At 36.2% G+C, this 17730-nt stretch overlaps 1 protein-coding gene across 3 annotated transcripts in view; it reads left to right on the forward strand.

Annotated features, from left to right (window-relative positions):
- Positions 1-17730, forward strand: part of ADAM10 (ADAM metallopeptidase domain 10) — a 118887-nt gene that overhangs the window by 52131 nt on the left and 49026 nt on the right. For all 3 annotated transcript variants that reach the window (XM_032622746.1, XM_032622747.1, XM_032622748.1), the window contains 2 exons: positions 10770-10870; positions 17547-17696. In XM_032622746.1, the coding sequence (XP_032478637.1) occupies positions 10770-10870; positions 17547-17696 (251 nt within the window). The remainder of the gene's footprint in view (positions 1-10769; positions 10871-17546; positions 17697-17730) is intronic.

Below are 17730 nucleotides of genomic sequence, written 5' to 3' on the forward strand. Positions count from 1 at the left end.
AGGTGATGAGTTAGCTTGCAGAATCAGTGACATTGGATGCAACTTAGCTTTCTGTTCCTTTTGGCATTTAACTTTACCATTGATTTCAGTGCTTAACTCTTACTTGGTAAACATATATTCATGGTAAGGAGATCTTTTCACATTCTGCTTGTTATTACATGCCAGTAGTGGTATTAGAGCCTAAAAACAACGTTTAGAGTGTTTTTGTTTGTAACTTCTTCTGGTAAATGGAAATGTAATGATATGAGGATAAGAGTATGGGAAGCAATTGCCTTAAACAGAATTTTTAGTGCTTGCAGATTTAGACAATTACTTTTGAAAAACTATCGGAAAATCTGTTAAGTTAACTACAAAAGGAAAGCACCCATGTATTAACCATTTAGTTTTTAAATAGTTGCTCTAGTCTAGATTCTAGACCAAGGGTTGGCAAACTTTTTCTCTAAAGGTCCAGATAGTAAATAATTTGTCTTTGTAGACCATATTTGCTCTGTTGCAGCTGAATTCTGCCATTGTAGTATGAAAACAGCAATAGGAAACATGTAAATGAACGAGCATGGCTATGTTCCAATAAAACTTACTGACACTTAAATTTGAATTTCATGTAATCTTAACATGACACAAAATATTATTCTTTTAATTTTTTCCCACCATTTGAAAATGTAAAAACCATCTTTAGCTTTCATGCCAAACAAAAGGACTCATATCTAGCAGGCTGTTGTTTGCCTACCGCTCTTCTAGAGGATGGCTAGATAAATTTACTTTTCTTAAATTGAAATATAGTTGACATACAATATTATGTTAGCTTCAGGTGTGCAACTTAGTGACTTGACATTTAAATACATTATGAAATGATCACCACGATAAGTCTGGTAACATCTGTCACCATACAAAATTATTACAGTATTATTGACTGTATTCCTTAAGCTGTATGTTACCTCCCCACGACTTATTTTATAATTGGAAGTTTGTGCCTTTTAATCTCCTTGACCTATTTCACCCAGTCTCCTACTCCCCTTCCCTTTGGCAACCACTGGTTCTCTGTATCTATGACTCGGTTTCTGTTTTGTTTTCTTTTTTTTTTTAAAAGATTCCATATGTAAGTGAAACCACATGGTATTTGTCTAGATTAAATTTATTTATTTATTTTGCGGTACGTGGACCTCTCACTGTTGTGGCCTCTCCCGTTGCGGAGCACAGGCTCGGGACGTGCAGGCTCAGCGGCCACGGCTCATGGGCCCAGCCGCTCCGTGGCATGCGGGATCCTCCCGGACTGGGGCAGGAACCCGTGTCCCCTGCATCGCAGGTGGACTCTCAACCACTGCGCCACCAGGGAAGCCCTAAATTTACTTTTAATTGGCCCTTTAACCTCTCTGTGTAGAATACCTAAGGTTCTAATAGTATTAGTGGTAGTACAAGTAGTTATTTCTCTTTGATGTATAACCAGCACCATATAAAGTTCTTTGCTTAAATTATTTTGTTTAATCTTCACAATAACCCTGTGAGGTATATAGGCACACTATTATCCCCACTTCATAGATGAGGAAACTAAGCCCTAGAAAACTTATGTCACTTGATTGTGGATCTCGTGTTCTTAACCATGTGTCTTCTGCTTCACTCTTGAAAGAAAGCTGTAAATTCTCACTGCCATTATTCCAAGGATTTTTGGGTCTTTTCTGAAATCTGTAAGCCTCCCTGAAATCACACATTTGCATCTATTGCTGTTTAGAGCCAAATTCTTTCCCTAACATATCTAGCAATGGATGCTTTATTTCACAACTAATTAAAAGGGAGAGGATGTCCCTTTATTATTTAATAATAATAATATTATTATTTTCATATAATTTGCTTAGGTGCCAATAATTTATTTTTACAGCTAAAGTACTGCATGGCTGTTTAGATCATTGTGTATATGCTTGAGTGAATTTGGTGTCCCTGTATTTGTTATTTTCAGTGGAAGCAAATGACAGGGGAGGCACGCCAACTTTGGATAGGAATCCTGATGAGAGTTTGGCTACCTTCATCTTAATACTGTTTTTGCAACTCTAGGCATGAATATATGAAACCACCATGGAAAATGATACTGATATTCTGGAGAACCTTAGGGAATGGCTTCTGATGCTGTACCAGAACATAGAGACAGTTTTCAGTGAAAATATTTAATAACGTCTAGATGCTTTGATATCTAGTTAGATGTGAAGGTGATAACTACATGTAGTTATCAGCTTAAAATTCATACTTGTTCAATCTATACTTAGGTGGTAAAAAACACTCTCTTCTAGAACATAGAAGTGTGAACAATTATGACAGGGTAAGAATACCATTTAGTCCTCTGCCTCTTGGCCTAGTTTATTTTAAAGAAACTGGGAAAAACATTGTCCCATAAACTATACTGCTAGTCTTAGTAATATGAATAGCTTTTAGGAATGACTGACTGTATGATTGCTTGGAATCATTAGTTGTAAATAGTGGACCTTTGCACCTTTTGTATATTACCTTTCTGAGAGGCCAACGTCTAAGCAATTTTCCCATGCTGTACTTATAAAGAAATATTTTGTTTCTGAACTAAAAGATATTTTAAGTAAATACATGAAGCCGCAGAGTAAGAGTGTTTAGGTTTATTCTTTCACTTCAGATTATTTATTTTCCTTTGGGGGTGGTATAGGAAAGCCCAAAGAGCTTGAATTTGCCTGTGCCTCATAGTATTGTATCAATAGTAGGTTACTCTTACTTTCAGCCTGTGTGCTAGCTGTAACTGTACTTATTGCTTCTTTCTCTTGTGCTTCAGTGGGAAGACCCCTTATTTCTTGCTCTGAAAAATTGAGACTGTTAAATTTTACTTAACCATTTCAAGTGAAGGCCTCCTTCTGGTAGAAGCCTCTTCATTTGTGAAACTTCAGGATATTGCTTTTAATAAACCTTAAAAAAAATCAGTTAGTTTCATATTGTGTTTTTGAAGTTGTGGATGTAAATGAGTTTTGTCATAGACACTAAGACTTCCAACTCCTTTTGTGTCACTGTTAGTGGAAAGGAGGGATAAAGGATAGAAGGAAAAGAGGAAAGGAAGAATTGAATTGGAAAGTATTGATAATGACTAGCATTGTTCAAATCTGACATTGTTAGATTGTCACATTTTCCTTCCAGAGGTACAAGGAAATTCTGAGGATTATCGTGGAAAGTTTCTGTATGTGCTTAAGGTCCAGTCTGAGCTTGGAAATGTGCTTATGTGTATGGAGTTGTGACAAACTGTGGTAGACACTTGGAAAGATTAAGGAATGGAGTGTTCTGATTGAGAATTCAGTAGCAGAATGGCTTAAGACTATGATAGGAAGTGCCCATGACTTCAGAACTCCCATAGGATATACAGGTTTATTGGTTAATTTCTATACTGTATGTTTTAATTCACATGTTTTACTTAGCATTGATGTTAAATACTTAATTTTCTTAAGCAAAGTGACAGTATTTAAAAGAAATATAAGAATTTAGTGGCATTGTTGACTCTGTTTTTGCTTTCTTTTTTCTGAGTTAATCTCTAGGGAAATATAATTTCTCCAAATAGTTCACAGGCACAAATGAAGAAAAGTTGAGAAGCCTGTGAGAAGTGGTAGCTATTTGAAAAATATTTAATTAGAAATGTGAGATATTTAATTGGGAAAACATTTAAAAAAACAGATTAAAAAGAGACAGTGAGGGGTTTAATTCTTTTTGCAGAATTTGGAGAAAATATGCCCAGCCCTTTCATATTATACAATCAAAGTTTATTTTGTTTTATTTATGTAAATAGGACTCAAGTTGCGAACACTTTAGATCAAGACGTTTTCTGATTGGTTACCATATGTATTGGGTTGGCTCAAAAATTCATTCAGGGTTTTCCGTAAGATGTTACGGAAAACCCTGAATGAACTTTTTGGCCAACCCAATATATATTTGTGTATATATTTATTTAAAAAACATAAATAGAAAATATTTTGGCTGCATAATGATCATTTCAGAAACATAAGATTATTTTAAAATAACAAAGCTCTTATATTGTAAAACAGCTTTAAAACTCATCCTAGAAAGTAAAATTATATTTGGAAATTTTATTCTTTTTTTCCGAGAAATATCACCTCTTGATTGTGTTTTGCAGTGTTTGAGATGTTTTTACAAACAGATTGAATAAGAAAATTAATTGTTCATCTGAATATTGCATTAAAGATGCAGTTTTTAATAAGTTGTCATTATACTGTCAAGTCATATGTTTTGAGAGTTTGGAAAAAGTTTATAGACATTTGATGTGGTAGTAAGAAGAATGAATTTGAAAGTTTTAAATTAAGACCTCACAAGCATATGCATTTAAAAAATAGGGATTTTCTTTTGGGGGGCATTGTTTCTTCATCATACCTCATCAGCAAACTGTTCATGGAAAATAGAGTTTTTTGGAAGAGACCAGAAGATTGATGTAGTTCTGAATTCAATAGAATTCTGTAACTTTATTACGATTGCAAAAGGGACTAGAATTAGTTCTAAACGCTAAGTTTGAAGATGATGGAAACTGAAGCCTAAAGAGTCTTAAGCAACTTGGGCAAGATATTTTCATGGCAAGGATCCATGTTTCCTGGCTTTTACTCCAGTACTTTTTAGTTACATCGTAAATTAGTAGAGACTTGTTTAAAGGTGGCTAAAGTCAAGGAACTTAATGATGGTAAAGACAATTATTGTGAAGATTAAAAAAAAGATTAGGAGAAAGCTAAGGCTTTATTTTTGGTATCATTGTTGATTTTGCAGAAGTGTGGCTATCTTCCCTACTGAAAAATAGAGTAAATTTACATTTTAGGTTCAACTTTTATGAGTGATGAGTTACAGAAAAACTAGTAGAAGTAGCATTGAGTATATATGTGTGTATGTACTAGGGATAAGAGGCGCTAAAACTAGGTCTTTCACATCTCTTCTAGCACAATTCAATGCTTGACGTTTATGCTAGCGACCTTGTGGGTGTGTCTGAGGACATTGGTCTAGGACTTGGGCCCTGTAAAGAGCTGCTTTACATTGTGATACAAGATTATAAAAATGTTAAATTCTGTTCATGGTTTATAACTTTGGAGATTAGATCATCTCCGTAAGCAACCTTGTTATCTTATATTTATATTCATTAGACTAGGAATTCACTGATGTGGATTTTACTGCTTTCAGCAACTGTAGAGGCTTAGAATTGCTGGGGAAGGAAAAAATTGCCCTCTGCCCTTTTTAGGTTCTTCTAGCTGGTCTAAGAATTAAATTGACATGAGACAGATTAAAAGGAGAAAATCAAATTTAATTATGTATGTACGAGGTCTCCATCAGAAAAATGAGGCCCCAGTTAGGCAATTGAGGTTTATATGGCATTTGAAGGAGAAGGGGCTAGGGGTTTGGTACTTCAAGGGGGAGGAAAACAATTACAGGAAGATGGAAAAGCAAATGTTGGGTAAACAAATGTTTGCTCTGCCATGCAGGGACAAGGGGACACAGAGAGGACTTGGTCTCCAGGACCTGCCAAGTTCCTCCTACCACACCTAGCCCATTTTCTTTGTAGATCTCTCTGTTGATAGTGCTGTTCCTGAACCAGGCCCTTTATCTAAATTCTTCTAGGCAGTTAAAGGGCAGGTAAAAAGAAAGACTTCCTGAGTCTTCTGTTTCTTAAAAATAATCAGTCTAAAATAATCCTTATGCCAGAGAGAGACATGGGGTGGCAAGTTTTGTTCCCCTGCAGAATCATGGACTTAAAGGCAACCTTGTAGGGGACTTTCCTGGCGGTCTAGTGGTTAAGACTCTGCGCTACCAATGCAGGGGGTGTGGGTTTGATCCCTGGTCAGGGAACTAAGATCCCACATGCTGCGTGGCACAGCCAAAAAATGAAAAAAAATTTTTAAAAAGGTGACCTTGTAGATCAACTAGTTAAAACTTAAACTCTGCAACAGTTTTAATTCATTTGCTTAAGATCGCACAAGTTAGTGGGAGACATGGTAAGGAAAAAGCACAAGAGGTAATGTGTCAGAACTGAGGCATGGCATTTGTATGAGAAAGTAGTTTGAAGGGAAATCAGGATGAAGTTTGAGAATAGCTTTGTGACCTTATGCAAGTAAGTAACTTTACCTTTTCTGGGTGTCATTGTCCTCATGTTATAAAGTAAGTATGTAGATCATTAATACTTCTTATTTCTTCTAAAATTTGATGATTCCAAACTACTTTTCCTCTAAAGCTGGAAATATTTTTGGCTTTTCTGATTATCAAATGACTATATAAAATAGATATTTTTGCTTGTGAATTAAGTAGAAGATGAAGTGTATCCACCACCATTAGCATTTTGGTGAATAGCCCTTTAGGTCTTATCATTTTTTTTATTAATAAATTTATTTTATTTATCATTTGCGTGTCTAATCTGTACAAGACATTTTCAGATACATTGGATACAGTGATGAACAGGGCAAAGTTTCTGTCCTAACGCACTTTACAGTCTCCTGATCAGAATAATAGAGCAACATTTCTCCTATTGACCTGATACCCGTGATCCCCTTGGCCCCCAACACTAACCTTCCTTAAAAAACAAGGGTGGGAAGGGACATGCCTGGACCAACTCTGAGTTTCTGTCTCCTGTGAGAGCAGGGTTGTGAGTGCATGTTGAAAAGGGGACCATCTTTAGCTTACTGTCCTTCATACTATGCCCTTCTCTCCCTGCTCTCCCTACCCTTCCCAAACAGAGACTGGTTGTGGGGGATGGGGGAAGGGGCACTAGGGAGAAAGGGACCTCTGTCTACTGCAATTGGAAGGGGGAAGGGTATTTGGGGGCTGCTTGACCCATCCGTCCATTCCTCCACACCCATCATCTCTCCTTAAAGAAAACAAAAAGTCTGCTCGTCTTTTTACTGTCTCAATGAATCCTTGTGGATTTTTGGCAACTTTGGGAGTCAGTGGCATTTTCATGGGCAAGGACCCAACCTACCTACCCTTCAGATACCTAGCAAACCAACTTTTGGCACAGTATCTGTCTGTGGAACCACTGTCTTTTAAATTCAATGAATATCATAAAAGTTGGGACATTTGATTGAATTTAGTGAGTCATAGTGTGTCATTGGAGGAATTACACCAAGTTTTGATGGTTAGAGAGTTATCTCATAGCTAAAGCTTTGGACTCTGCAGTCAAATTCCTAACCTGGCAGTCACGTTGAGGGAGGGATGGCTTGCTGGGAGTAGTGAGGAGATAAAGTCTAGTCTAGTTAGTCTGTAGTGAGAAGTGGGTGTTTTACACATCTGTTGGGCAGATGATCTGTACTGTAAATATTCCCCCTTCCTGGAGTGGATGATTGAGAGTTAACTAGAGCTATTTCCTGCTTGAGGTGGTATCACAGTATATGTATTATTTATATCTGTGCTTCCTACAACAAAACAGAAGCAAGAGGTTGGCATGCAGAAGAACTGGAAGAAAGGCCTTAGATTTAAAGCTGATCTTTGTTTTAAATAAGCTGAATATTCTACGCCAATGACTCATTCTTTGTGAAAGAATATGCTGTTTGGCCTTTTCAGGGGAACTACAGTTGCATCCTATGATTTAGCATCTCAATGAGGGCTTATTCATTAGTTGAACAAAGGCTTTTTCTAGAAATGGGGATTATATTGTCAGTAATTTTAGAGGGAAAATGTCATTGTCCATTTTCATAGTTAATGTGGTGACCAGGGAAAATAGGCTCTTTTAGAAGTTTTGAAAGTATATGGGAAACATTTTATACTCGATTCCTTTTCTTCTATTGGGAGAGTTTTGTGCTGACAGATTTTGAAGCATATATAAAATTTATGACATATAAGATACAATTTACAAAGAAACAAAACACTAGTTCTTTTAAATATTCTAATTCTTGATGTTTCTCTTTTTTTAAAATAATTAATTAATTAATTAATTAAATTTTGGCTGTGTTGGGTCTTCGTTGCTGCACGAGGGCTTTCTCTAGTTGCGGCGAGCAGGGGCTACTCTTCGTTGTGGTGCACAGGCTTCTTATTGGGGTGGCTTCTCTTGTGGAGCATGGGCTCTAGGCATGTGGGCTTCAATAGTTGGGGCCCACAGGCTCTAGAGCGCAGGCTCAGTAGTTTTGGCACACGGGCTTAGTTGCCCCACAGCATGTGGGATCTTCCCAGACCAGGGCTCGAACCCGTGTCCCCTGCATTGCCGGCAGATTCTTAACCACTGCTCCACTAGGGAAGTCCTTTGATGTTTCTAATGTTTTAAATTAGAGTGTGCTATATAGATCATAGTTTTATTTTTTACTTCCCCTACACATTTATAAATAACAAGAGAGTTTCAGTAGTTTGACAAAAAATTTTGAAGGTCATGGTGCAGTTGTAATTTTCCCCATTGATTATTAAGATCACTTTGCATACTTTCAGCTTGCATGGTCAATTTTACTGCCTGTGATAATGTGGTAAAGTGGGGACTGCCTGTAGTTAAACAGTGAAATAGGATTGAGAAGGGACTCTGGAAATACATGATCATTGTCAGGTGGCATAAAGGAACTGCTTGAGGTTACAGATGATAATTTTTGAATGAGAATAGTTATAGTTACCAGTTGCCTCTCCAGCCCCATTCAACTGGAGCGGTATAGGTAGAGAGCTGAATTTAAACAGGTTTTGGTGGAGAGTTGGGAATGGGGTGGTGGCAAGGGAGTTTAAGGTAAATGCAGTGGAGTAAGTATAATAATAATTGACTATGGGATTTAAACTGAATAAGGAGAGAGAGAATATCCACTAGTGAACAGGGTGGTAGCATAGGTGGATTGAAGGGTTTTTGAGATGTCAAAGGATTGTTGGAGTCTAAAGGGAATGTTCTGAAAAGATGAGTGGTGGAAAGAAAGTAGGATGAGGAAGTTGAGATTAAGAAGGGGTTTCAGAAATTGAGGTAGGAGAAGACAGTTGGAGAAAAGGTAGGATGAGTGTATTGGAAGGATCATCCCCATGAATGTTGAAATCACTAAGAATTATGATGGGGTGGTATCAGAGAGAGTGACAGTGAGTTAGGAGCTATAAATAAGGTAATAGAGGGAAGTAGTGAATTGGAGGCAGCAAAAACTTATAGTAAACTGGAGTACTTGGTGGTGTAGTCTCATGACTATAAAAGCTGAGCCCCAATGAAAATAGCCTTGATGTTCCCAAGGCAGGAAGTAGTAGATAGCTGTGAGTGTTTAGGTAAGTGAGGGTCAAGGGAATGTCTTCCTAAGAACAGGGAGAGTTCTGGGGTTCCCCCTTGATTTTTTTTAAAATAAATTTATTTATTCATTTATTTAATTTCTGGTTGCATTGAGTCTTCACTGTTGCACGCGAGTTTTCTCTAGTTACTGAGAGCAGGGGCTACTCTTCGTTGCGGTGCGTGGGCTTCTCACTGCGGTGGCTTCTCTTGTTGCGGAGCACGGGCTCTAGGCATGCGGACTTCAGTAGTTGTGGCACATGGGCTTCAGTAGTTGTGGCTCGCAGGCTGTAGAGCACAGGCTCAGTAGTTGTGGTGCACGGGCTTAGTTGCTCCGTGGCATGTGGTATCTTCCCGGACCAGGGCTCGAATCCATGTCCCCTGCATTGACAGGCGGATTCTTAACCACTGCACCACCAGGGAAGTCCCTAAGGCTATCATTTCTTCCACATTTATGGGTTGGAATTTTACAGCTGTTGCAATCTTGACCTCTGGTAAAAACTAACGTTTAAATCAGAGCTGTTATATCAATGTAAGTAGGTTGTCCATAACCCCTACCTGCTATCTGCCAGTTTAGATTTGTATTGTGATATTTAGTTAGTAGTTCCAGTGAAATAGGTCACTAGTGTCCACTTCAGGTTCTAGATTTACTTAAGAAACAGTGTTTCTAATTATAATTCTATGCATTATAACTATATGCTACTTAAGGATGTTTCAGTGCTTCCCCTCTAACCCATGTCTCTATATTTTATTTTATTATATATATTTTTAATATTTAAAAAAATTTTTTTTATATTTTATTTTGATAGTTCTCTTAATTATGGGTAGTAGATTGAATTATAAAATATGTTCATGAACTAAGGAGAACCTTAACAAGGGAAGTATATGAACTTTGAGAGAGTGGAATAAACTTTTAAATGACTACACTAAATTGAACAGCTATCTGGAAATAGAAACAATTCAGTTAAGGCTAAATCACTGTTTAATTATAAAGGGAAAACAAGTGATAATAAAATAGTTATTGCTTTATAAAGCATTCACTTGAATTATACATTGAAGAAATTTAAACTCAGTCTGCTTTTACTATGCCATGGAGCATGTTTCTAGGTTACTTTCCCTTATGACTAGTTGGTATTCATTGAAGGAATTCAAACCAAATATGATATATTTGCCTAACTGTAGTTCAAATTGAGGTAGCTTTGTACATTTGCAGAATAAGAAATTTAATGTGTTTGAACGGAAAGTTATAAATTACAAAATGAAGTAAATTGCAGTGTTAAAATGCTCTATATATCTGAAGTGGGACAGGTTGGGAAAGTTAAACGCAGAATAAAGAATGATTATTGTTCTTTTTTAGAATTCACAAATCATTCATATGACAAAAACTTAGAGACCATTGATGTTGAAGGAGAACTTCAGAACCTGCCAGGTTTTAAAAGTAGAATGCCTAGCATAATGTCTTTCCCATTGGAACCCAATAAGCATTTATGGCTTTCATTAATTATGACAGTTAAATTTTCATTTATAAGATAATTGGTAATACCTAAACATGTGACAGTAATAATATTTCTTCTTTGTATTTTAGACTATCCCCATAAGTATGGTCCACAGGGGGGCTGTGCAGATCACTCAGTATTTGAAAGGATGAGGAAGTACCAGATGACTGGTGTGGAAGAAGTAACACAGGTAAGGATTTTAATACAAACTTGTGTTTAAGAAATGGAAGTGAACTTGGGTATGTGTTTCTGCATTAAAAATGTATGTTCTAGGATTTCTAAAAGATTTATACTGCCGTCAGGAAATATTTATATTTTTTAATGCTCAAAGAGGCCAAGTAACTTGCTTATAATAAAGGTGTGATGCTGCAATTTGAGTACAAATCTGCATGACCCAAAAAGCATAACGTGTCCAAAATATTCTCTTACATGTTTTATCATAAAATTTAAAAATATCCAGTCTGAACATGTATTTTGTATAAATGTGTTTGTATTAATATGAAAATTAGAGTGACCAACTTCCCCCTGGTTTGCCTGAGACTTCTCCAGTTTAACATTGAAAATTATGTGTCTCTAAGCAAACCAAGATGGTTAGTTACCCTAATAAAAATCATCATACTTTTGATATTTTAATTGTGAGTTTTTCTGCCATTGACTGTTGACGTTTTATTCTTTTTTTGACCTCCTTTTATAGGTGGTAGTTTTATGGTTATTTAAAACACAAGTTTAAAATTAAAAAAATTTTATTTTTATAATAAAACATCATATATTTTGAACATCCGTTCTAAAAGTAGTAGCATGGATTAACATTTCTTGAGTCACAAATGCAGATTTGTATGTTTCTTGATCTGCAAAATGGCATAAATAATACCATTTCGAATGGGTCTTTTAAGTCTAAGTGAGATTTTATTCTTGTATTCATTGAACAATTTTGTATTGATCTCCCATATGTCAGAACATCTGTGATAGGTTCTGGGAATATGTGGAAATTAAGATGAAGACTTGTCCTCACAAAGTTTTTAGTTTAATTGGAGACACAGAAAAATTGAAGATAGTAAGAAATGGAAGAAGATTAAGCAAAGAGTGATATTCTATACACAAGAAGACTAGTTAACCTAGCCTTGCAAGTGTTTGAGGACAATAATCAGAAACTGAAAGAAAAAGCAGAAGTTAGGTTGACCATGAAGAGATGGAAAGAGGAGGAACAGTATATACAAGGCCAGAGAGATAGCAAGACCAGTAAAGAATTCTTAACTTCAGAGTGAGGTGCAAAACTAGAGACAAGGAGACTAATTACGAGTTGTTGCAGTTATTCAGTTGAGAAGTGATAGTGGCTTGTACTAAGGTATCGGCAATGTGGATAGAGAGGCTGATAGTATAGATTGCTAGATATAATACAGTTTAACAGTGGCTAGACACAACATTTAATATACAAATGTAGGTTGTATTTTTTTTATATCAGCAGCAGACCACCAGAAATGTCATGTAAGAAAGGGCACCATTAAAAATAATATCAAGAATATTATGTATCAAAGAATAAATGTAACAATGAATTATAAGACCTGTATAAGGAAAATTACAAAATTTTATAAGAAATATTACAGATGATTGATTTTATTATGGAGAGATATACTATATAAAATGGAACATAATACCTAATATAAAAACATTAATTTCCCCATATTGATTTGTAGATTCAGTGCAATTCCATACAAATTACAACATGATTTTTCACAGCACTTGATGGGTCTAAAATGTTACAAGGAAAAGTGAAGGCTAAGAAGAAATGAGGCCCATCTGAAGGTGATGAACAGGAAAGAGAGATTTACCCTGGAAGATATTAAGACTGACTCTAGTAATTGAGAGTGTACTTTCAGCATAGGGATGTACAAATTGACCAGAGGAATAAAATTGAGTGCTCAGGAACAGATCCATACATATATGAAACTTTGTTATGTAGTAGAGGTGAAATCTCAAATCAGGGAGGAAAATAGAGACTATTGAATAAATGGAGCCAGAGAAAATGTTTATCCATTTGGAAAAAATGAAGTTGGATCTTCATCTCACATTATATTTAAAACAAAACAAAACTCTATAAAGTACTAAAACGAAAACTTTGAAACTCTTAGAACAAGTAAGTGGAGATTTCCCTTTCTAGCTGTGATAGAGTAACTGGTATCCAACTAGCCATCCTGCAAAAAACGACTGGAAAACAAAACAAGAACAACAACAGAAAAAAGAAACAATTGTTTTCAAATATTGGCCAACAGGCAGTACAGGATTGAGATACCTGAGAGAGGAGAAATAAGTATCTCTGTGATTTCCCTGACTTTTTGACTGGAGGCAAAATTTTAGGAATGGCACAATGAAGGGCATTTCAAGAAGAGTAAGAAGTGCACAGCGCTGTTGCACAATTGAAGAGATACGTTCAGGTTCTGGAAGACTGAGGTATCTGGATTTATGGACATAGTACCTGAGAGGAGAGAGCTATGCTGAAAAAAAGCTCTAGGTATCTGCACAGGGGTCGCCTTGAATCTTAGCCGGATTCTAAGCTGTGCATGCACAGGGTGAGATTCTATGAGAAAACTACCTGAGAAAGAAAAACTACTGAGGAATCTATGAACTGAAACAACAATCAGAAATTGTACTTTGTAGAGATCCCAAGCCATGCTTGGAGTAGGCTAATCTCACCCTAGACTAAAGGCTACTCCAGACCTGTCCTAACTAAGCTGAAAAACCAAGCTTCAGAAAGATCAAGGTGATTTTCAAGTAAATTAGTTGCCTGTCAGAGCAAAGCTCAATAATACTTGTTAAAGAAAGACACTGAATGCAGATACTCAACGATGTAGCATGCAGAATGTCAGATGTTCAGAAAACATTGCTAGATGACCAGAAGCTTGAGAAGTTGGAAAAGGTGATCCATAATCAGAACAAAATACCACCCAGATAGAAGCAGACTAGAAATTACAGGCATTAGCACATGAGGGCTTTGAAACAACTAATATTAATGTGTTCAAAAAACTATGAAAACAAAGAGAATAGTAATTATAATAAAAGAACCAAATATAATCCCCTAGTGGGGATTTATCTAGTAATTGACAAGCAGATTTTCAAAGTTATATGGAAATGTAAAGGACCTAGAATAGCCAAAACAATTTTCAAAAAAGAACAAAAGCTAGAGGACTTATACTACCTGATTTTGAGATTTACTATAAAGCTACAGTAATCAAGATAGTGTCATTTTGACCTCAGGATAGACTTACAGGTCATGGAACAGAATAGAGAGTCCATATCCATTTGGCCAGTTGATTTTCACAAAAGTCCCAAGGTAATTTAAAGGACGAAAGAGCAGTCTGACAGATAGTACTGGAACAATTGAATATCCATTAAAAAAAAAGAACCTCAACTTATACCATTACACCTTATACAAAAATAAACTCAAAACGGATAATAAATCTGTATGCTTAAAGCTAAAACGTAAACTTCTAGATAAAAACATGGAGGAAATTTTTGTGACTTTGGAATAGACAACAATTTCTTAGGACACGAAAATACCCTGCCGAAAAAAATTATGAACTCGACTTTGTCAAAATTAAAAACTTCTCAAAAGATACAGTTAAGAAAATGTAAAAAGAAGCCACAGACTGTGAGAAAAATGTCAGCAGTACATATATCTGACAGAAGGCTTTTCCAGAATATAACAAGAACTCTTATAACTCAGTTTTTAAAAAACGGTCAAACTTCAATTAAAAAATGGGCAGGGCTTCCCTGGTGGCGCAGTGGTTGAGAGTCCGCCTGCTGATGCAGGGGACACGGGTTCGTGCCCCGGTCTGGGAAGATCCCACATGCCATGGAGCGGCTGGGCCCGTGAGCCATGGCTGCTGAGCCTGTGCGTCCGGAACCTGCGCTTCGCAACAGGAGAGGCCACGACAGTGAGATGCCCGCGTACAGCAAAAAAAAAAAAAAAAAAAAAAAAAAAGGCAAAAGCATTTGAAAAGACACTTGACAAAAGAAGACATTAAAAAATATTTTGTATTTTGAAGTAGAGAAACACTTTGAATAAGACATGAAATCTTTGACTATTAAAGAATTGATGTATTTCACTCTATGAAAATTAAGAGTAAAGGACACCTTAAAGTGAAGACAGTGATAAACTTTGAGACAATATTCACAATTCATAACATGGACAGAATATTGTTGTCAAGAAATAGAGAAGTAGTCCTTCTCCTGTTTAGAACAACTAATAGAGACCAACCTGACCTCAAAATACGAATATTTTAAAAAATATGTTATGTTTGTGTCTGCATGTGTGTGTATTTGTTAGAAGGCATTGGAGAGATAACAAAGCTGTGAAGAAGTGTGGGACCAGATCTTAGGGAAAAAAGAGGGCACTTAGGAAGGTGAGCCTGACGTTTGGGGCTACCTTTTCTTTAGCTGTATCTTCCAGTTCCTGAGGAGGTAGCTAAGAGACTGAAAAGCTGAATAGAACCCTCCAGATTCTTGAGGCTAAAGATAAAAATACTATTTGGGGACTTCAGGTTGGGATCTTGAATGAAGGGCTGCTCCCTAGAAGTAAGGGTGAATCAGAAAGTGTTCTGCCTCCCCTCACAGGGGTTAAAGTTTCACACCACATCTTGTTAATCTCTGATTGGATTAAGGTAATCAAGGATTACTAGTGCACCAAGGCTCATTGCCTGCCAGAAGTGAAAACAGATCTTCTCTTGAGAAAGATATCATTACTTGAAGCCTCAGATTATATCTATGGTTTTCCATGCACATTGTCTGGCACTCAGTTCAAAATAATAAGCACATTAGCAAATGAGACAACATGATGGAAGAGTGAGAGGGAAAAAATTATTTATCAAACATTAGCCATTCAAGAATAAATGACAGGTATACACCCTCAGAGAGCTTACAGTATAGCTGGGGTGTCAGACATGTAAACAACCTAAAGGTATGTGAATAATGAAATGACCAGATACAGATACAGACTTTATAATATGTTCAAGTACATAAAGAGGAAATTAAAAATTTCAGCAGAAAATTGAAAATGAACAAAAGAACCTAATGGAAATTCTAGAATTGAAAAATATAACAACAGAAACGAAGAATTTGACGGGCTTAGACCTGAATAGTACGTCATAAAAAAATAGGGTAAACCACTTAGAAACAAAAGTGTAGAAAATACAGAAAAGAGCTTTAAGAGACATAGGTGATACATTAAAAAGGTCTAAAGTATGTGTAATTGATATCTCAGAAGGAGAAAAAATGAGACTGAAATAGGGACAGATGGTGGCTGAGAATTCCACATATGACAGAGAATATCAAACAACAAATTTAGTAAACCGTGTAATTAGCGCAGGAAAAGTCTTTCACAGAGAAAATAACACTAGCACAATATTAGAGAAGTCTAAAAACCAAAGAATATACTCTTAAAAGCAACCAATAAAAAAAGTCTAGTCACCTTCAGAGAAGCAACAGTAAAAATGACAGCTCATTTCTCATTGGAAACAGTTGAAACCAGAAGACAATGGAATGTGCTGAAACAGTAACTGCCATCCTAGAATGATGTACTGAGCGAAAATAGATAAAAGTACAATGAAGACAGTAACTAAGAGAACAGTCAAACATGGAGTTGTCAAGGGAGAAGGAAATTATAAAATGTGAGTGTAAATTTGGAATTGTGGCTTAAAATTTAATTAATTTAAGTTGAATTCTCTATTACTCTGTCATCAAAATTCACTTAACGTGGTGCTTTTAGATGTCAACAAATGTTTAAGTGCTTGGATTCAATAGCAGTGTTAATTATTTAAACAAATACTTATTGAGTGTCTACTGTTTGCCTGTGAAGTGTGTGTTAGCTGATAGCAGTATAGTGAGACGCAAACACCGAGATAATTTCTTCTTTCCAGAACTCTCATTCTAGTGGTTGAAGTAATGGTGGTGGGCTGGGGACAGAAAATAAACAAATAACCACATGATAAACTGTAAAGGACATGGGTACATGGTTCTGTGAGGTGGTATGATGGGTGAATTGGTCTTTGCTAAGTCTGAAGAAAAGAAGTTAACTAGATCAGGAGAGACAGCATCACCATGTGCAAAAGACTGACAGGATGCAGACCGTGTGTTGGAGGGTTGGAAAGAAGGCCTATGTAGCTGTAGCACAGAGAGCTAGAGTTGGGTAATGTAGTAGGGTCTCTCTGTGAAGTAATATGGAATGGGACGAAACTGGACAGGTAAGTAGAGTCTGCAGTGCTGACTGGGTGGTGCATATAAAGGGTTTACGACTTTATCCTTAGAGCCATAGGAAATCAATGAAATACAAATGCAGGTGGGTAATATTTTCAAAATTGTTTTTTGAAAGGATTGCAGTATGAAGATTAGATTGAAGGCCAGAAGTGGATAGAGGTAGATTCCCATCGCTCAGATTGCAATACTCTAGGTAATAAGTGATGGTGGCTTGGGCTAATGTGATGGAGCTAGAGGTAATGGGCAGATGCCCTAAGTATTTAGAAGCTAAATCTGACAGGGCTGGGTGATAGATTGGGTATTAGAGGTGAGGTAGAGGAAGACATCAAAGTATTGTAAACTACTGTAAGACTTGCTTTATATTTACGTATTAAACAGTATGTTTTGAAAATGTTTCAAAGTTAAAGAATTGCTTGAATAAATAAGTCATCTATATAGTAGAATGTTATGAGACTGAAAGTGGTGTTTATGAAGAATTTTTAACAGTGCAAGGAAATACCTATGGTCTTACATAATAAAGTAGGAAGTGAAATTGTTTATAATGTGTATTCTTAACTATATAAAATTATAACAGTGAAGCATACTGATGATTAGAAATGACTCTTTTTGACATATAGACACCTCAAGAAGAACATGCTATTAACGGTCCAGAACTCCTGAGGAAAAAACGTACAACTTCAGCTGAAAAAAATACTTGTCAGCTTTATATTCAGACTGATCATCTGTTTTTTAAATATTATGGAACACGAGAGGCTGTGATTGCCCAGGTATTTATAATTTTGCTACTATTTTAGTTTTCAT

The sequence above is a fragment of the Phocoena sinus genome, chromosome 2 (assembly GCF_008692025.1).
Source record: "Phocoena sinus isolate mPhoSin1 chromosome 2, mPhoSin1.pri, whole genome shotgun sequence".
NCBI classification, from domain to species: Eukaryota; Metazoa; Chordata; class Mammalia; order Artiodactyla; family Phocoenidae; genus Phocoena; species Phocoena sinus.